This window comes from Colius striatus, chromosome 1, assembly GCF_028858725.1.
Source record: "Colius striatus isolate bColStr4 chromosome 1, bColStr4.1.hap1, whole genome shotgun sequence".
Taxonomy (NCBI): domain Eukaryota; kingdom Metazoa; phylum Chordata; class Aves; order Coliiformes; family Coliidae; genus Colius; species Colius striatus.
The window spans coordinates 79,718,154-79,740,040 of record NC_084759.1 but is presented as its reverse complement, the minus strand read 5'-3'; the positions used below and the strand labels follow the sequence as shown (position 1 = coordinate 79,740,040).

The window sequence follows — 21,887 nt, the reverse complement described above, 5'->3', positions numbered from 1 at the left end:
TTATGATAGTAACATCCTTCTGGAGAAGCAAGTAGTATGTTTTTCCCAGTTTTTCATTTGGGATAAACATGGAAAGCTGGAAGTTTGTAATAAACTGCATGAACATTTTTATTGTAGAGATTAATACAAAGGAATGGTATGGAAGTGCAGTCAAATTCTACCATTTAGTGTTTGTTACTCATGTTTACAAATTCCTTCAAAGCTTGCAAGCCTCTGCTTACTTGGAAGAGACAGCTATGACTGCAAATAGCACACAGTGGTGTGACGGAAGTAAACTTTTAAAACCCGTGTTCTAGTTTCCTTGGAATCACTATTAGAGTGATTACTAATAGAATTTTCACTAATAGAGTGTTTTGTATTTTTTTCTGATTATTTTTTTTAACAACCTATAAAAGGTTAGGTAGGGAATTTGATTTATTACAGTTTTTATTCATTTCCAGAACTTTGAGGTGTGATTGGTTGAGGTTTGTGTTTGTTTTGATTCTTTTTTTTTTGCATGGAGAATAGGAGCCAAGAGTCCGTAAACCAAACTACACATGCAACATGTTGCAAAAGGTTCAGCTGATGACCTCTTATTACAACTAACAAGGGGAGCCTAGTGAGCCCAAGGATAAAATAGTGTGCATACTTAGAAAAGTATCACTTGATAGGGTCAACCAGAATGGCATTTACAAGGGCAAATCATGCCATTCTGGCCTGTGAGACAACTCATTAAAAAAAAAAGGCGGGGGGGGGGGGGGCAGGGAAGAATTTATGATTTTAGAATGAAAGTGGACCCAAAGATCATAACTGCTCTAAATGTTATGGAAGCTTTTGACAGCTGTATAAAATATAGTTAAAGAAATAAACAGGATTTTAAGAGTGGGTTCAGCAATAAATTAAAACTTAATAAGCCAAAACGATTCGCAGTAGATTTATGTGTTTTAATATGAGGAGAAGTTTGAAGTTCAAGACAGTTTATGGAGCAGTATAATTGGCAAGATTTATTATAAGTGTTTTAGATTTTTTATGTATTTACAAAGAGAACTATGGGTTGGAGAAATCTTGTGTCTAAATGATACATTAGTAAGAATGATGAATGAGCTAGTGGCGTTATCTGCTGTATTCCAAAATGCTGATAGATCAGGCAATGTGAGTCCAGATAACATTTAACTGTGATATATGTTACCAGTGTTGCCTCAGCATCATGTACTCTGTGGAGAGGACAATCTTAGCTTCTCCAAGGTTCATACTTCCACTCAAAATTAATCTGATCAAACCTACCATTTAATGTCTTTCCAGTAATCCAAATTTACGCAATAAGTTAGACTGGACCTATGTGACTGACAAGATGAGGCTTAGCAGTAGCCTATGAAGAAAATGGAAGTGTCCTTTGCAGCAGCTCTGGTTGTCACTCTTTATTCCTCCATTATCCCTAATGCCATTCTCAAGTACTTGAGCTCTTGGGGAGGAGAGAGAAAAAGCAGCAATCAGTTGCAAGTTGCCTCACCCTCTTTCGTGCTGTAGCATTCTCCTGGCTTTTTTACACTAGCAATGTTAAGCTGGATAATTGTCACTTTCTCAGTGCTATAGCCAGCCTTAAGCTCTTGTTCTTTCATTCAAGGCAGAAAGATGTACCAATGCAGTGGTGAAAGTTTTGGTTATAAAAGTAAACCATACTATAGCTAGATGAAAAGCATTTTTCTGTTTTGTTAAGCATTTTTAAGGATTTTGTATGTTGGTTCCTTTTCTTTGTCATGATGAGACCAAAACCTTTCAGATGAGGAAGTACAGAGCCCTTCCATATGCCATGTGCCAACCAACAACAACAAAACCAGTACTTCCATCAACAACTGGGAAGCAATATGCAGAGGGGAATTAGGGAATCCAGGTTCAAAACTTGTATTCTATCCAGGCCACCTATTCTAGATCAGTGTGTTTAAACATTAGCTTGTTTCAGAAACAGCATTTTTCTATTTATTTCCTGAGTAATATTCTGTGAGTGGATTAGTGTTGTCTAATCAGAAAATCTCACACCTTGAAAAACATTTTTAGAAATATTCTCACCCAACTTGACCCATTGGGAAAGCCACAAATGCTTGAGCAAGGCTGAGGTGATGTCTAGTACTGTGCATAACATTCTGTCAGTTGCATATGTAAAAAGTTATTTTCATGTAGATGTTGGCGCATGGCTTAATTTCACCAGCATGTTCTGCAGAGTTGTGACTTGACATTTAAATTTCCTGATAATAATACAGCACTGATTACAATTTTGCAATCTGTACTGACAACAAGTCCTGTTCAGCAACATCGCTGCTGATTGTAGACATAATGGCAACTGTTACTACTGTTGTTCATGCCTTTGCTTCTTTCCACAATCCTTACAAAAAACATTTGAAAACTAGCCTTCAGAATAAGTTATTTAAGAGGAACAATTCCCCATTCCTCCTCACTTCTTCTGTTTTCTTTCTCCCTGTTTTCAGTGATGCCTTTACTTTCCTTTCCACACATCTTTCATCCAACTTTTCCTATTTACATCTCTTTGCCATGGCTAACTCTTCTTCATTTCATGAGGGTAAGGTGCTTTTATTTCCATTTCTTTTCTATCCTGTCTTTAATTTAGTTGACAATGCATAGCAAACAAATACAAAAAGAAGTATTCTGTAGAACATCTAGTGTACATATGGCTATTGCAGATTTCTTTATTAAAAGTTGAAATTGAATGTACTGTAATAAAAAACTCTTGGACAATAGCAATGAGATGAGAAATCATTGTAGTTTATTTTATTGTGCCACAAAAAAATTTAGTGACTTGACACGTGCAGGTTAAACAATTTATCAGTGCAGTGGTTTCCTTAACCTGTTCTTACAGACAGATGGTGTCATCACAGTGTTTAATGCATATATTTTGTTGTGGTGTCTTTACATGTTACAAAAGAGAAATATTTAGCAACATGCTAGGATGATTTTCTAGTCTGAAAGAGCTAAAAAACCCCAAACAATGAAACAGAACATAGAAATTTAAATAGCAGTCACTATCTCTCAATGGAAAGTGCATGGTCACGTCACCCAAGACTTCATCTCTAGTGTTGCTGTAGTTAAATCAAAGTAGTTACATCTGTTGTAAAGTCCATTGTACTAACAACCATTCCAGATTGTCAGTGGCTTTTTGAGCTTAGTTTAAAATATTTCTACTGCAACATAAGCTACTCTGAAAGTAAGCCATATTGTACCAACAGAAGAGTAGTCCTTATGTAGAATTACATTGATTTCAACAGCTTAAATTCATGCTTTGTTGCAAAACTTGACTTTTTTTAAGGTTATGTATATCCTTTTCATTTCACAAAGAACTGTTATATCTGAGGACCGATATCTGAGGATATACATCTAGCACATGTAATAACTCACTTGAGCAAAACCCATTGCTTCCAGAAAACTACAGAATTATTCTGTAATTAATTATTGGTATTATTTCTGCAAGTCAGGATTAATCCTAAACCTTTTAACTAAATATATATACACACACATTTTGGAATCCTTCAATCCTAAAACAAAGCTTGTCTATCCAAAATAACCTTGCTTTGAAATATCTAACACTTAAAATCATAAAGATTTAAGCTAAGTGATTTAAAGAGTAAGCCTCAAAGAAATAAAAATAATATCTCTACTGTGGAAATGCTCAGTTAATCCATATAAGAAGCAGTTTCTCTGCTTTTGCACAAAGACTGAACTGCGCAGGCACTTCACACACAGAGACAAGCAAACACATCTTTCCAGTATTTTTCCTGGCTCTTCACGCCTTTTGCATAGGATTTATGAAAGCAGTTAATAATCTTCATCAGTGCTAACATAAGGCACATATGTCTTCATTGATTCCCAATGAAACAGATAGTGTTGGTATGAATTTTCTCAAGAGAAAAGCTGATTTAATATGAGTCCATATTCAGCATTTCCTCAGATTTTAATCTTCAGAGCATTTGCTAGTGGGTCATGGAATACTGGCTGAACTCACTTTATTAGTTGCACTCTTTATCTGTCTCTGCCTCCAAGGATGGTGCTGACTTGCCTGGAATAGTAATAAAAAATACCCTGCTTGAAAATATCTAATAAACAATCAGATTTTTAAAAATCTTCACTATATCATGTTTCCTTGAGCTGTATTTGCAGTTGTTCTAGAGCTGGACTGTGCTCATATTTGTTTGAAAAGATTATCGCTGTGCCTCTGACTGGAAGAAAAAGTGATCTGGTAAGATTTGGCCCACACTAGGAAGAAAGGTGGAGAATATTTCTAGTAAAAGGATGTGGAATGGAGTGGATTTGTCTTTAAATTACGGCCTGTTACACTGTAAGACATAGCAATTCTTTTGCCTGAAGACACAGAGGCAAAGTTGGAAGAAAGAAAATACTGGTAAATGTAAGGGTTGAAGGACAAAATGTGACTTTCATAATGAAGACCGAAATCTACCTAAAATCAGTTCTTTCTTTCTGTGTTGCTGTTCATACTCATTTTAAGAGTGAAGCAAAAGAGTAAAATTACCCAACTGGGTTAATTGTAATATTTATGTCAGTGAATCAAAATTGCCTGCAAACGTAGTTGTGAATTGTAAATATTATAATCAGGGATATGTTAATGGTCCATTACATAAGTTAATTTGGTCTCTTGCCCCAGAGGGTCCAGAAAAAGGCAGTAAACCAGAAATTTAAATCCTTCTCCATGTGTGTCAAGTTGAGGTGACTGAAAACAACATATCTATTTCTTCTAGCTCAGTTTTCTTGACCTTTCAGTTCTTTCTTGGCATCTTCTGAATCGTTAAAAATAAAATCCTTATGAGGCCACTGGCAAGTGGTTAGCAAAGCTCATTATGGCAGCTTTCTACTATTTAGCTATGAAAGCCATAAAAGTCAGTGCTGAAATGGGAAAAGATAATCATATACTTTAGGAAAGAAGGCTGTCCAGTGACTGTCCTGGGAAGTCAAGTGAAGCTGTTTCCCTCCAAAGCAAAGGACCATGCAGGCAGGTTTCCCCAGCACATCACTGTTACATGCCTGAATGCAGTAACCCTGCAGCCAGGGAATCCTCCTGCTGAAAGTGCATTACGCAAATCTTAAAAATAGAGCCTTCAATTTGTTATGGGCAAGATTCTGCTGCCCCGACCTTTGCTAGGAGCATAGCTGTATTCTTTGAAGGATAACATGGTGTTCAGCATGGAGAGAGCTGCTGAATTAGAGTGCCCCACGTAGTTAAAATAGTTGTGGTCTTCTGAAGGTTCCCAGTAATGTTCAGATTATTATTTGAGTATATTTAATTAGTGATGTATATTGATTGGACATTAATACAGAAGATTTCATCTGCAGTATCTCTGTCACATTTGATAGCTTCGAGGATTACTGTATTTAAAAGACAGTATATATACCATTTCATAGAATCATAGAATGGTAGGGGGTGGAAGGGACCTTTAGAGATCATCTAGTCCAACCTACATGCAGAAGCAGGTTCACCTAGATCAGGTCGCATAGGAACATGTCCAGGCGGGTCTTGAAGCCTGTGCCACTGCTCCGTCACTCTCACGGTGAAATAGTTTTTTCTTATGTTTAAGTGGAACTTTTTATTTTCCAGCTTCATCCCATTACCCCTGTCCTGTTACTATCTACTATAGAAAAGAGGGATGTCCCAACCTCTTGACACCCACCCTTTAGATATTTATAAATGTTAATAAGATCACCCCTCAAACTCCTCTTCTCTAGACTAAACAGCCCCAGTTCCTGCAGCCTTTCCTTGTATGAAAGATGTTCCATACCCTTGATCATCTTGGTGGCCCTACACTGGACTATCTCCAGCACTTCCCTGTCCCTCTTGAGCTGAGGAGCCCAGAACTGGACACAGGACTCCAGATGAGGCCTCACCAGGGCAGAGTAGAGGGGGAGCAGAACCTCCCTCGACCTGCTGGCCACACTCTTCTTGATGCATCCCAAGATGTCATTGGCCTTCTTGGCCACGAGGGCACATTGCTGGCTCATATTTAGTTTATTATCAATCAGCACTCCCAGCTCTCTCTCCTGGAGCTGCTCTTCAGCAGTTTGACCCCCAGCCTGTACTGGTGGGTGGGGTTGTTCCTTCCCAGATGCAGGACTCTGCACTTGTCCTTGTTGAACCTCATGAGGTTGCTCTCTGCCCAACTCTCCAGCTGGTTGAGATCCTGCTGAATGGCAGCACAGCCTTCTGGGGAATCAGCCAGTCCTCCCAGTTTGGTGTCATCAGCCATCTTGCTGAGGGTACACTCTGTCCCCTCATCCAGGTCGTTGATGAAGATGTTGAACAAGACTGGCCCCAGAATCGATCCCTATGGAAATCCACTGGCCACAGGCCTCTAACTCGATTCTGTGCCATTAATGACCACCCTCTGGGCTCTGTCATTCAGCCAGCTCTCGATCCACCTCACTGTCCACTCATCCAAGCCACACTGCCTGAGCTTTCTAATGAGGATGTTGGAGACAGTGTCAAAAGCCTTGCTGAAGTCAAGGTAGATGACATCCACTGCTCTCCCCTCATCTAGCCAGCCGGTTATGCACTCATAGAAGGCTATCAGGTTAGTCAAACAGGATTTCCCTTTGGTGAAGCCATGTTGACTCCCCCTGATAACCATCTTATGTTCAGTGACAACATTCAGGATGAGTTGTTCCATCACTTTTCCAAGGATGGAGGTGAGGCTGACCGGCCTGTAGTTTCCTGGGTCATCCTTCCTGCCCTTTTTGAAGACTGGCGTGACATTGGCCTTTCTCCAGTCCTCAGGCACCTTGCCTGTCCTCCAGGATTGTTCAAAAATGATAGAGAGAGGCTTAGCAATCACATCAGCCAGCTCTCTCAGCACTCTAGGATGCATCTCATCAGGACCCATTGACTTATGAGCTTTAAGCTTGGCCAACAAGTCTTTAACTTCTTCCTCTTCCACCCAGGGCAAGTCCTCTGCTGTCCAGGCCATCCTGTTATCCTTGCTGGGCTGTGTTTCCCGAGGGTCAGCCTTGGCTGTAAAGACTGAAGCAAAGAAGGCATTCAGTACTTTGGCCTTCTCTGCATCCTCAGACACCAGGGCACTCTCTGTGTTCAGCAGCTGGCCCACATTACCCCTCACCATCCTTCTGCTGCTGATGTACTTGAAAAATGCCTTATTACTGTCTTGGCAATGTTCCTATACTCTTCCCAAGCAGCCAGCCCCTGTTTCCACCTCTCACAGATGGCTGCTTTCTGCCTGATTGTCCCAGCAGATCCTTGCTCATCCATGGAGGCCTCCTACCTCCTTTTCCTCCTTTCTTGCACATTGGGACACATTGATCCTGGGTTTGGAGGAAGTGGTACTTTCACAAGCCTATTGTCAATCTTTTAAATGTACTGAATATGATCATAGAATGAAATCCGTCTCTGTGGCTTTTGTGACATTATCTTTGTGAAATGAATTGAATGCCACCTTTGCTTAATTTCTTACAGCCCTGCTGTATCTATTTCTGTGAAACCTTGCCATTAGCATTCTGAATGTCTTGATTCTGGTATTATCCGTCATTTACCATTTCAGTTTTCTCAAGGTAAAATCTCTCTGCTAATTCAAAAAGCTTTCTGTCTTCATTATGGATAAATGACTTTGCCCAAAGACTAAGAAACCTAAGCAGATGACAAAATTAAAGCCTAGACAGAATAGTAAATAGACAGGGGGAAAACATAGTAAGATAGGAAGCATAACCATTTAACTTTTTTTTTCTGAGTTTGATTTTTTTTTGGTGGGGAGGAGTGTGGAGAGAAGGAATTGCAGGTTCATTTCCAGGAAGGTACAAGTCTAAAGAGTTGAAAACTTTTGCCTTGCATAATTGTTTTCCTGGATCTGGGCATTTTTAAGAAGGCACCTTCATCGTGCTTTGAATAACCATGAACATAACAATGAGGAAATATATTCTTAACTGGCCTGGAAAGATAACAGGGAACAATTCTTGCACTGCTAACAGTTTTCATATTCATTAAGCACATTTACTCAGTGAGGTAAACATTTTATTATGTATAGTACATCAGTATATTAGAATTGCTCTGATGTCTTCCCATCTCATGAATTACTTTATGAATTACCAACTTGATCAGTGAGATAGTAACAACAATGATTGCATCTGTTTATTTGTAGAACAAGTATAAACTCTTTTTTAGGTAAGGAGTGTCACTGTTAACTGATGGATGCATCTGAGTGTTCAGCAGAATCTTCCTTACTGTTACTGCTAGACAGAGAAAGATAGAGCAGTGCAGAGTTCAGGTCTACTAGATGCTGAAGCTGCCTTACTGGCAATTAACATGACTGTGATTACAGCAGGCCTGGCTTTATTTTTAATGATTTCTCATTTGGGCCAGCTCAGGAAGTTTTTACATTTGCATAGTATGTAAATTTAAGCTTCTAATTTCTGATAGCTATAGAAATACAAACTAAAATCATATCTCTGCATTTAATGAATTCTATCATATAGTCACACCCATCTAACCTTGCTTTCCATCAGCAAATAAAAAATCAAATAACCAATATGAGTGAATGAATCTGCAACATAGATGACAGTAAAGCAGAGGTCTCTTGAGTGGTTCTGGTCCTCATTTTACTAGTTACCACTTTACTGGATGGGAATGTTCCTGAATTAATACCTTCTAGGTAATGACTGTGGAAGGTGATGATAACCATAGATGCAGAGCGGATTTGAGAGTGAGAACCACCTCTAAATAAGGAAAACAAACAAGGAGGGATAAAGGGCATATGGAAGTACTGGAAATGGATTTACTATTTTAGCATTGTACCAAGTGTTGTCCCTTACACTTAAATAGAATTTCATTTATAGTATCAGCTGAATGGCTGTGGTTTCACTAGTTTGGCAGCAGATTCTACCTGTGGAGCCTTTCCAACCTCTGCTCTCTCTACTCTTCTTTTTAAAATTCAGTGCAGGTATAGGCTGCTTTCAGAAGTGGAAAAATGGAGGAGTCCCAGTATTTTTTGATAATAGAAGCTTTGCACAGAAATATTCATCTTTCATTGTATTCATAAAAAGTGTGGAGCAGATTTTATCTGCAACTGCTCATGGGTCTCAAGGACACCAATTTGCTTCCTTTTTATATATCAATATGTTTTACAGTTTAAACTTGAATGTTTGACTATTCTGATCAAGCATATAACTCTAGGTAGTTATTACTTTATGAAATACAAAGAAACACATTAAATTAATGCCTTCAGTATTTCTTTTCCTTAATTGTTTTCTATATTAGTGCAGGCACTTATCTTTTGTAATAACAAAGGAAGGTACAGTGGCACTTACCATAGAGGTGGCAACATGGAGAGAGGGAAGTCATGCACTGGAGTCTTCTTAGGCTGCAAGATAGCTTCAGCCAGTTTTCTGCCCCCCAAAGCAGTCTGCTCTTCCTCTCAATTTTAACAGCTTGTGTCCATCCTCTGGTACCGATCCTGATCCTTCCTTCAGCACAGATGTTTGTGTGGCTGGGCACAAATGAGATGGATTATAGCTCAGGGGGAAAAAAAGTAAAAACAGTTAAGTGGGAAAGAGTAACTGGAAGAAGTGGAAGGATTGCTTCAGCCTCCATTTGTGCTCACATATGTGAGCTTCACATATTTACAGATGAATGTATGTTTTTGATGGCAAAATATTCTTGCTCTGCATCATAGCAAAGTAACACTGTGGTAAAAATGAAGGCACTGTATTAAAATTTGTCACTGATTTGCTGTATGATCTTAAGCAAGTCATTTAGCTGTCTCATGCATTACCTTCAAACTGGATATTACTGGAAACCAGCTCTTACATTTGTCTCTTTCTTTTTTTCCCCAAAAATAATTTTTTACTTCCATTTCTCCTCTCCTGAAGTTTTGTAGGACTCCAGAAAGAGTTTGTGCAGTCTAATAATGTTAACTCATTTTTAATTTAAAAGCACTGTAGCCTCACCTGATATGTTGGGTACAATTGAGACTTTAGATTGCCAAATTCATATTGACAGATTTTGTGACCTACCTTTGGACATAGGTTGCAACTGTCAATAAAAAAATCAATGAGATAAATAGCTGGTAGAGGACAATGGGGTCACTTGTTATATATAGGAAGAATTGCTCCAAAAATAGACTAGTATTTGGAGGTGAATAACCTTCAGCTGTTTCAGGGCTCTTGAAAGAAGTCTCTTTTTTATTTCTTTTTTCATCTCCCAGAGATGGAAGAATATTGCTGAATAAGGAATGTCTGATCCCATTTACTTCCTAGCTGACAGATCATGAGTATTTGGAATCAGTTTAAGTGTCCTTCAGTACGCAGAGTTTACTGCATAGGCCTATTAATTAACCTGGTTTTCCATTGTGTAATTTTGTACAAGAGTCACGATAGAGCAACAAAGCTGGATCTTCAGAGATTCATTGTTTTGGAACAGTTCTGAAAATTAACTGTCTAGCATATGTAATTATTAACTTAAAAGCTATTTCTTCCTGCATGTGTGTAATCAAAAACAGGCTCTGAATAATTAAGATCATTCCAGTATTTGATTCATATCTGAAAGTAATTTTACAGAATTTTGATTTATCTTGTCTAAAGTACCTGTTGTATGTTTTCTGACTCATTTCTGCTTCACATATGCAATATGGCATTTTGAAATACAGGTGAATGAAACTGATATAACCTATAAAAATAGATGAATGGTGTTCAGTGATTTGATTCGGACGTGTAATCATGGACTGTGGTATTTTTTCATCCTTCACATGGTTCTTTCACGTAAATATGCCAGCATGTAGCTGGATTCACTAAACACTTCCGCAGTGTATTTCACTAAGCATGAAGACAGTCAATAGTTTTTCCTGGGCTCTGCACAGTTTCAGGAGCCTGTTGGAGTTTTTAGTTACCATAACCTCTGGACTACTGGAGGGAGATATCCCTCTTACCTATAGCTGGAAACCATGCCACCTCTAGCTGCAGATGTCCAGGAACCTGCAAATCACTTCCAGCTCAGTCATTTTCATTCTGTACTCCCTTAAACAATTGCTGCAGATGCAGTGCTGACAGTACAGTTCTTGAGACGTGTGCACTGTCTTATGTCTTCAATTATTCGGGAAAAAAAAATACTAACTGCTTTAATAGCAAGATGGAAATTTTGAAACTGCTTATTCCATACCATAGGACCCACGTTGTCATTTAGCTTTCACTGTACTGAAAACAAAGCCAAAGACTCCTCCACACGTTCCTCCTCTGCTTTATTGTGTTTGAGATAGAAGGGTAATTGTGCTTGGCAAGGGTGACTGCATTACAGCTGCCTTTGATTTCCAGGATTTCTTAGTGCCATCGTGGTGGCTGAATGTGTGCAGAACATTGTGACACAGTGGGGAAAATGGGATTTGATTTCTTTGAAATTAGGAGAAATAAAAGTGATTCTTTCCCTTTGAGGACAATTGCCAGACACCACATCAATTCTGTTTTATTTTTAAGACTTGGAAGGTTTTGACTCTGTAGTACCAATTGCTGAGAAGCTTAATCATCCAACTACAAGCAGACCAAAAGCTACTGGCAGACGACCACCCTCCCAGTCTCTCACATCTGTAAGTTAATTTTCCTTTTATTTTAGTCTTTTTTTTCTTCCCTCTCCTATTCCTGTTCCCTGGTGGTTTTACTACGTTTGCACAGCCATTCCTTCACACATGCAGTGAGGCAGAGAGATGCAAGTCAGGAAAATTAGTGTCAAAATGCTGCCAGTGTTTTGAATACTGATGTTAGAAACATTCCTTCCCTTCTAAGATTTGTACCCCCTTGTTCGGGTGCTGCCAAGTATTCCTTGCCAGCTATGACTGAGACCAGAAAAATCCTTTATAAAAATCTTTGGAATAAACTAGTTTGTGCTAAGTATTAAGGATTTTTAAACTGTTTCCCAAAAGAAGCATTTCCCTTGGTTTCTTTGGGACATTTGCCAGATTTTGAGGACAAACAGAACATTTCAGCCTTCAGCAGCTCTCCTTGAGCCATCATGTGTTTCTTCTCTTTAAACTCACCATTGTGAATATAAGGCTGATTTAAATTTTTCTCTCTAATGTGTACCTTTAGACAGCTTAGTCTCATGAACCCTACTTTGGAAACCTCTGCTTAGTTTTCCAGTGTTTTTTTTTTTTAGGAGGTTTAGAGTTTGCTTGTTTCTGTGGTTTTTTTGTGTTCTGGAATATCAGAGCAACTCCTGATGGTTACCAGTGTTCAGGCTGCTGAAGAAAAACAAAAAGGAGGAAAACAAAAAGGATTGTTGTGAAATTAATAGAACACAAAAAAGGAAGCTTTAACATTTGAATAGATGCATGAGTATAGGAACATAAAAGACAACTAAAAAGGTTTTTCTTCCACTCTCAAATCTATGGGGAAAAGAACTTGTCTGCACCTTATGCACAAGACAGCCCTGCAATACCAGCAGCATGCACAGGCAGCAGCATGTGTCCTGTGAAGGGCAGCAAAGTGAGGCTTGCTGTGAGCAAAACCGTGGTAGAGCTGCCCAGGTAGCAGAGCTGGCATCCCTGCAGCACAGTGCTCAGCGTGGCCATTGCCAAGGTGCCACTCTTCTTGCAGCAGGAGGGTGTCTTCATCTTACGATATAATGCAATGCAAAGATGGAAATCAACTTTGATTTCTATATCAATAAGATATACTTATTTCAGGAATGCTTCAAAAGCATTTTAGCCTTGAAAATAAGATGTAAAATGGGGGGAGGGAGAGTGCTAATTTGAAGTATTGTTACTTTGAAAATCATGAGTAACGAAGTCATCACATAAATTCTTGTTACATCCTTGCATATAGAAAATACTTACTTGCTTTTTTCTTTTTTCCTCTTTCTCTCTTGGGGCATGTGTGTTTGTCTACATAGTCATCCCTTTCAAGCCCAGATTTCTTTGACTCACCAAGTCCTGAAGATGAGAAGGAGGAACATGCTTCCATTGCTCACAAAACTATTGAAGTGTCAAAGAAATCAAGAACTGTTACAATATCACAAGTAAGTCAATTAGAATGCCTCTGCTTAACCTTATCATGTGCATCTTCATTTGTGAAACAGTATTCAAATATTAATTTGTATAGTTTAATTCAATAGACACCTGGTAACTAGCCTTTTAAAGAAGCTTAAAATGGTAAAGATTGCTAAAGATAATTCTGTCTAAATTGAATAGCAAGGTTAAAATGTCTCTGTAACCACACTGTGAAAAAAATACACACTTCACAGAATCAGAGAATCTAGGAGCCCTGTTTTGCAGCTGTACATTGCATTGACATTAGAAAAAGAGTCTGTGAGCAGAGAAAATACAGCTCCTTGACTAACTCTTGTAGTATGTGAATTTAATCCCACAAGTATAATCACTTTTTAATACTGGTATAATGGTATTCATTTTATAGGCTTGTGCCATTCTTAGTGTATATTGGTAGAACACTGTGGGATAATCAAATATTGCAGAGGACTGTGGTGGTTTGACCCTGGCTGGATGCCAGGTGCCCACCACGCTGCTCTATCACTCCCCTCCTCAGCAAGCCAGGGAAGGGAGAAAATGAGATGAGAGCCCTGTGGGCTGAGATAAAAGCAGTTTAATAAAGAAATAGCAAAGCCACACAAATGAGAAGCAAAGCAAAGCAAATAAAGCTGTTACTCTCTACTTTCCATCAGCAGTGAGGTCTGGCCACTTCCCGAGAAGCAGGGCTTTGATATTTGTAATGGTTACATTGCAAATAAAAAGTGAATCACACCTCCCCCTTCCTGCTTCTCTCCCTGAGTTTATATTGCTGAGCTGATGTCATATGGTATGGAATATCACCTCGGTCAGCCTGGGTCAGCTGTCCTGGTCGTGGCCCCTCCCCAGGAACCACAGCCTACTGGTGAAGGTGGGGGCAGAAACAGAGGGACAGCCTTGATGCTGTGCAAGCAGTAGCCAAAACATTGATGTGCTATCAATACACGTTTTTAGCTACTAACAGAAGGCACAGCATTACAGGAGCTGCTGTGGAAAATCACCACCAACCCAAGCCCAATACAAGGACTGTGTAGATTGGACTTTTAGCAGTTGAAGCTATTTTTTAGTACATACCTTTAGTAATACGCATGTTACATTCTGGTAGTACAGCAAAAGTATTTGAAAGCTAGAGTCATGCACTTCTGTGATGAAGGGATAAGGATAATCTTTTGCTATATTGCTCCCTCTTCTGGGAGCACTTGCGTTAAGGAATGCTCTTGGGCCAACGTTCATAAATTACGTGCTGGTATGCCAAGGATGTAGATGTTCTCGTAAAACAAGATGATTGCTATCAGAAAGTAGCTGCTTGAAGCTTTAATGTTGGTAGCCAGTTAAGCTCTGGAATAAGGTGTTCAGTGTGGATGACTCTCGTGCCTTGTTCACTTGCTCCAGGTTTGAACTCAGCCTAGTGTCTTTTCTCAGTCCAAAGGAGACTTGCATCTACTGATACAGAGATTATTATCCATGAAAGATCTGTTTATAGCTACACATTACTCACACATGCACACACATATATATAAAATCTTAAAATGACATTATTAAGGTCATGAAGTGGCATTCAAGCCACTGGAGTGATTCAGCTTTCTTGTGATTGTTAACACTATTTTTATTTCTATGATCACACTTTTTTTATACAGTGCTTGCCAAGGACAGATTCTGTGCTCGGTCATGTAGCAGGGAAAATTGGTTTTTTGCAGAACTCAATGGATCTTGCACTTGCCTCCCCATCTCACTTTCCCCTAATTTTTTTCTGGCTGCTAACTTTTCTTTCAGGTACTTTGTCCAGCTAATGCCACATCTGCAGAGCACACATGTAGGTGTGCTCTGACAAACTTCTGAAAGAAACACTGAGCATCTTTTCCCTGGTTCATTTCACTGATAGGTCTGAGATTTTGGAAACATCTGTTGCTGACTGTCTGCAGCAACTGTGGAAAATCTTACAGAAGCTGACTGAACTTCTGCATCCCAGCTAGACCTCCTTTGATGTACATGTAGAATGACAATGACTAATCATTATATTTATTGTGCTCTGACTGTAAAAAAAGTATCCATGTTTGACTACGGACTTTCAGCGTTACTGAAGAGCAGCAAAATACTTAATATTTGTTAGAGGTCTGGTTTTTATAAAGCTTTCTCCAGTAATTAAATGTTATTCTTTTCTATTACAGGTGTCTGATAATAAAACCTCCCTACCTCCAAAACCAGGAGGTCTGGTTAGTGGCAGTAATGTTCAACCATCACTATCACCTTCACCGACACCCGGATTTCACTCAATTGCTATGGGAACAACAGGTCACAGGTCAAATTCCCCGTCCCTGTTCAGTACTGAAGGAAAGCCAAAGACTGAGCACTTGAGCCAAGGCCAGACTGTCTTGGAGGAGCTGAGAACACAAATTAAGGAGCTGAGAACCATCATTGAAACCATGAAAGACCAGCAAAAGTAAGTACTGCAAATCACAACTGTAGGTGGGATGCATCCATTCATACATGATGGTGGCAGTTTCTCCTTGAGCTTGCCTTCATCTGTGTTAGTCTGCACAGTTTGCCTTTGTGAGTTTTTCGTCTGACAGAACATGCTGAGGGGTGAGAAGCTCAAGAAAACAGACTGACATTGTCCAACTGTAACAGCTTTTTTTTCCCTGTGTTGTGACATAAGCAGATGTTCATGGATGTTGAAAAAATTAAGTTACAAGTTATAAGCAGTAAATAAGGTTCTCATGTTGTTTTACTTGCCAGTAACTTTTTGTGAACTCATGTACATTGATCTTAATAAGAGATGCATTTGTTCTAGTTATAGTACAAATAACTACAAGTTCTAAAAATTGTTTAATCAATTTATTGTTTGACTGTTAGCACATATTCTCAGGAAGCTCATATTACAAAAGAAGTAGTTGAATTGTAATTAGGACACTTGAAGGCTTTTGTGTTTATGACCCTGAATCTTATTTTTTTTACTTTTGGGCATCTTTATTTTCTTTAATCTGCTCATTTCTTAGGCTGGGGCTGGCATGGAGCTTTTCTTATTCCTGAGAATCTTTAATGTTTTGGAAACTAAACCTTCACTTACATTGTCAGCGATGTGTAGCCCAGGCAGGAAAAAGAAAAGGGAAATCAGTGTACAGAGACTGTGGTGGGACAGAGGTGCACAGGGAGTTTGGGAGAAGATGTGGGAGAGCATGGTTCAAGCTGGGTCTAGCCAGCAAGCCAGACAGCTTTGCCTCTTAGGCTGATGCCTGCTCCTCTGGCTGCTTCCACCTACTGGTTTCTGTCTTAAAGTAAGATCGCTGAGTGGGAACATGAGAAGGTGTCTGCTCCTTACAGCTACACTCTCCTTCCTGACAAAGAAGGATGATGGAGAATCCATATTTGGGATCATTAAATCCTCTAAATTAGGTTGAAGGTTACCTTGTACCGCTGGCATAAACAGCATTGAAGTGGCAAAATATGTGGTAGCATGGGTAGGATACCAATATACCAATATCAATTCCTGTAACCCACCAACAGCCAATCCATCTACATTTTGTATGGAAAAAAGGCAACCAAGTACTAGTGGTACAGTGTCAATACAGCTAGTCCAGAGCAAAGCCTGTAGATGCAGGGCTGTTAAGAGGAAGCATGGTGTTCATTAGTCATATGGAGTGTGAGAGATACCATCCTTTTATAGTGTCTTCCCTGTAGTATAGCATGTAGTATACAAAAGTATGCTGAATTTAGTTATTTGTTCAGAGGAACAAAGGTAACTAGTGAAGCTGGGAAAATACATCTCCGAGAGGTGATCTTTTGTGTTTTACCTGTTTCATAGTTTCCATTCCAAGCTCTTTTTTTGTATTCTTTTAACAGAAAAGAGATTAAACAATTGCTGTCTGAGTTGGATGAAGAAAAGAAAATCCGTCTACGATTGCAGGTATTGAAGAATATTTATAATGTTACGGAAGTGTTGGCAGGTTTGATTTAGCCTCAGGTATGGGACAGAAAACTCTGCTAAGATACTTAGATTACAGTGAATCATAGAATCACAGAAGGGTAGGGCTTGGAAGGGACCTTTTGAGATCATCTAGTCCAACCCCCCTGCAGAAGCAGGTCCACCTAGATCAGATCACACAGGAACATGTCCAGGCGGGTCTTGAAAACCTCCAAGGAAGGAGACTCCACAACCCCTCTGGGCAGCTCCGTCACTGGAATAAAAAACTACCAACATTGCTGAAAGGGATTCCCTTCATAGTGTTGCCATGCTGTCATATATATTTCAATACTGGGTTCTTACTAAAAAGCCTGATAATTATATAAGAATTTATCAGCACAAGTAGGCAAATGTAAAAAAAAATTAAACACAATATAGGCTTAAAACTATATAATTGCTACTCTCAGTTTTAATGTTTCTATTCTGTCACAAATGAAGCCAGTTCTTTTTAAATTACTTACTCTCTCCCAAAGCTTTGTATTTTGTATTAGGCATGTCTTAATGATGGTATTCTGGTAACACGCGATTCACGTTCAGCTAAAATTGAAATTTACTCAGATACAATCAATGAACATTTTCAGTAGTGGTTATTGATTCAGTCTAATTAAAGCCAGACTATTTAGAGATCTAGATTTTACCTCCAAGGATGACTTACCTCTTTATACAGAGATCCACATTGCTGGTTTTAAAATTATGATCTCATAGCTGAATGCTTTTTACTCCAGTTCAAATGCTGTTTATACTGGTAAATGTTCAGATACTAGCCAAGGTGGCATCATTAGCTTTTCATGATGATGAGAGATCAGCAAACAAAAGTTGTATTAGTTTAAGAGTCTTCTGATAGTCATAAAGTAGCACAGCTCTTGGTCTATGGTTAAAGAAGACTACCTTGATGATATGGTGCAGTTGAGCACTGTCGATCTGTTTGATTAAATCTAATACACTTGACTCTGAGTTCCCAGTGTCTGTCAGAGGGTAAGTTGTACAGAGTGTCTGTACAACTAGGGCTGATGATGGTTTCAGCTACATCCTGTTACCACATAGCTGTACATCCATCAGAGTACCCAGACACAGGCTTGATGGGTGTAGAAAACAACTGCCATCCCTACAGCAAAAACCATACCTATAGGAGAGAGATGACAGGTTTCGCTTCTCAGCTGCCAGTGCTCAATGTCAGCAGTTGAATTTTTGTGCTGGGTGTAAGTGCAGCAGCTGGTATGTGGACACAGTGTTCATTCTGCACGTAATCCCTGTCAGCAAGCTGCATGACTTGTAAAAGTTGTAATTTAAAGAGTTTGAAAGGTCTTTCAATTTGTCAAGCTCTGAGGCGAGGATGCTATGAGTAGTCTTCTTTATGTGGTTGAGGTCACCTCAATTTGTGAAATCTCTGGAAATACGAGTAGGATAAAACCCTTGCTCAACACCTGTTGACGTGATGGAACATGTGCTTTTCAAGTGACACCAACTGTGCCTCAGTTTTTAAAGCATCTAATTTCATCACAAATTTGTTTTGTTTTGTTTTCAGATGGAAGTTAATGACATAAAGAAAGCTCTTCAATCAAAGTGAATACTTGATAGGTGGAATGTTGCATTACTCTTCATGACTGAGACTCAAATTTATGCCCCAGCCAAAATAACTTTGTGCCAAATGATTTAAGAATTGCCTCAACATCCCTTTATTCAAAGGATTAGCACAACAGGTTTTGATAGCACAACAAAAATTCCAACGATGAGGACAAATTCCACCCGAAGCAGTGCTGTGCAGCACTAGTTGTGACTGAAATTGATCTTCTTGTGCTAAAGGCTCTCTACTTCAAGAGCCTAGGTGAAGTTGAAAACTCAGGCAGTTTAGTCCATAGTGGTACTATTTTGATGATATTTTTCCATAAATAAAGTGTATTTCAGATTATCTGTTTACAAGCTTTATGATTTTGACTTTTGGTTTTTAATTGTCTTTTGTCACAGATTTTAAAATGTTTGTACTGCATATAGCCAGGAATGAATGTTATTGTTGGAGCTGGAAGGGTTATTTTTGCTTCGAGATAGAACAGCCTACTTTTTGTTACGGTTCTAAGTTCTGTTAAATATGCAATTTTATGTCCCCAAATCCCCTACAATTTAAACTTACGTTATGTACAGTAATGTATTTACAAAAAGGAAACAAACCAACAGAAATCTGGTCTTTGCAATGATTTGTGCCTTTCTTTGCCACACACTGACTGGAGCCGGTTGCAAGCCAGGTCTCCCTAATGTAGCTACCACGACGACTCCTGTCCCCGGGGTCCGGCAGAGGTCACCTTCTCAGTGTACAGCTGCTCAGTCAGTAGAGCCAGGTTTGGGCGAGGTGGCAGGACAAAAGGGCGCAGCTGAGAGCAGCTTTGTCTTGAGCAGCTGTGGCTTTTTAGCTTTCCTGGTTTTCATAGGCCACTCCCTCAACTTGAATGTTCATCTCTGCTTGATTTTCATTAGATGGTTTAAATGCCCGCCTCTGTCCCCAGTTTTGCACAGAGTGAACAGAATATGCATTACTAAAGCAAAAATAAATAAAAATAATCTATAAAACGTGAATAAAAAGTTGTATTATTTCATGCACAAGGTTCTCTATTGCGTGCCATTGTTTCATGTGCTGTTGATGTGGTATCGTTTGCTACGTTATGTTATACACTTATAGACTGATACACTTTTATAGTCCTGGTTTTGCAGCACGACTTTCTTTTCATCATTGTATTGAACCTGACACTTAATTTCGTCCAGTTTCTCCGTTCTCTCTCATCCTTTCAAAATAAGCTCTTGTTTTTCTGTTTGTGGTTTCGTGTGTTCATTACTAGCCACGGAGTATCTCATACTTTGTCAGCATGAGTTTATACAAAGCGTTTAAATAATGGATATTTTTGCATAGTATAAAATGAGTGGATGAGTGATATTCGTGATGCTTCAGAGTGAATAAAAAAAACCCACACAAAGCATTTATTTGTCATCTCATCAAATGCTAGAGCTGGCTCCAGCCGGCATATCCTGTATCACAGCTAACCACCCTGCCTGCCAGGAGCTGGATGAGATGTAGTGTTCAATTGGCTTGTCACACACACACATGGTTGGCAGAGTTCCCATAATGTTTTTAATATGCATAGATAAGTAAAATACACACTCCACCATACTTGATCTTGCTGTGTGGGTCTCAACTGGTAATACAGAACCTCACTTCTGAGATGATTTTCTCTACCATAGCATCTGCTTTGATTGTAACAGTGGTGTCTGAGATTGAAAGATTCGATAGTGAAACTTGAGAATTTTTTTTGAAGTCCCAATACATTGCTCAATGTACTCAAACAGAAGCACTAATAAAATATTTTATCACTGAAATGCTCTTCTTTAACATTTCTAAATAACTACATTAAAATATTTTTGTACAAAGAATGATAATCCCACCATAGCTTTTCAGCAATAAAGATTTGTGAATGACTTCCATGGTTTTTGTGAAGTTAGTTAGGAGAGCAGGAGGAAACGGAGCATAGGGAATAAGAATTCTGTTTGTGGTTGTAGTTATACATTTGCAGCATATGTTCAGAAATGGACAGCTCTGGATTCCTAATTGCATTCCTGGAAAGATATAAACTATTGTATCTGTGGTAAATAACGTATTGATTCCTGAGTTGTACCTCAGAAGTATAAGAGACATCTCAGAAATGCTCGAGTTTTTACAAACCAAAGTCTAAATTTGGCATGGAGTTTCTTTATATCAGACTGCATACTTTTTTCTCCTGTTGAGATGATAACTTGGCATTTTATAAAAACAAGTTAGAGGTCCAACATATCATGCTTTGTAAAAGAAAGTTAAAGAAAATGAGGTGGAAATGCTTTGGTTTGGAAGCTGATTATTCTGAGAGAAGGAAGTTTGTAGAAATATAAGCTCTTCTTGCTGCACTTAATTATAATAGTGGAAAATATTTCACATAACATGTGGATTTTCACTTTTTAAAGAGGATCAATTATGCATTAAACCTGTGGCTATAAACTGCTGCACTTAAAAATGTTTGGGTTTATATTTAAACAGAAAATGCCGGTGAGCTACAACACTATTTTGATGTCAAAATGATTAAATATTGTTGTTTGAAGAGTTGTGTAAAATGACTTGTCATTAATATGCACACATCGGTCTTGTGGCAGACTTCTTATTCCTGTGTAGAAGTCACGGGTGAGGCATCAGGCTCATGCCTTTGGATGATAATATTCAAATTCTTGATTTGGAAAATTTTAGGTTATTAAGAAAACAAGTTTTTCTGGTCTTATGCTCTTCTTCAGCTCTAAAAGGAGCAAGTATTTCTTGATGTGAGATCACAGCACTTAGCACTTTGAGTAATTACCATCTTATTTCCATTTAGAACTTTTTAAAGTGTTTAAGTTCTGTTACTTAAATTTTATCTTCTGTGTTTTTATTCATAATCCATTTGTAGATGAGCAAAAGGGTTAGATTAATCTGTTGTTCTGCTAACAGTTCAGAGGATTGAACACAACTGTATGCAGTAGGTTTTTTGTTTCTAGATGTTTGATAGTCAGCTCACCAGTAGATTTTGTGAGCTCCTTGTGTATGAAATGTCCGTAGGAGTGCCGTACTCTCTGACAGCCAGGACTGCAATTTGCACCTGTGCAAGCATGGTGAGAGAGTGCCATAAGACACCTTCAGAAGTTCATGTTCTGCTGAAGTTACGTAACTATCATCTTCTGGAGGAGCAGACCTGTGCAAGCAGACCCTGCTCTCCCCCCACTCACTCTCCACACCAGGTTGCCTTGCTGCAGGAGTGGCTGCCCAGGGCTGTGGCGTTACCAGCTCCTCTGGACGGGGCTCCATATGTGAAGGCTGTGCCAGAACAGAAATACGTTTGCTGCTGCAGGGCTGGCTTGGCATGAAGATGTCTGGTGTT

General features: G+C 39.0%; 1 protein-coding gene across 2 annotated transcripts in view; it reads left to right on the top strand.

The window, feature by feature from the left end:
• The window catches only part of SH3KBP1 (SH3 domain containing kinase binding protein 1), a 221,619-nt gene extending 202,728 nt beyond the window's left edge, over positions 1-18,891 (top strand). For both annotated transcript variants that reach the window (XM_061999392.1, XM_061999401.1), the window contains 5 exons: positions 11,464-11,573; positions 12,875-13,000; positions 15,173-15,444; positions 16,845-16,908; positions 18,491-18,891. In XM_061999392.1, the coding sequence (XP_061855376.1) occupies positions 11,464-11,573; positions 12,875-13,000; positions 15,173-15,444; positions 16,845-16,908; positions 18,491-18,532 (614 nt within the window). In that variant the 3' untranslated portion in view covers positions 18,533-18,891. The remainder of the gene's footprint in view (positions 1-11,463; positions 11,574-12,874; positions 13,001-15,172; positions 15,445-16,844; positions 16,909-18,490) is intronic.
• The last annotated feature ends 2,996 nt before the right edge of the window (positions 18,892-21,887 follow it).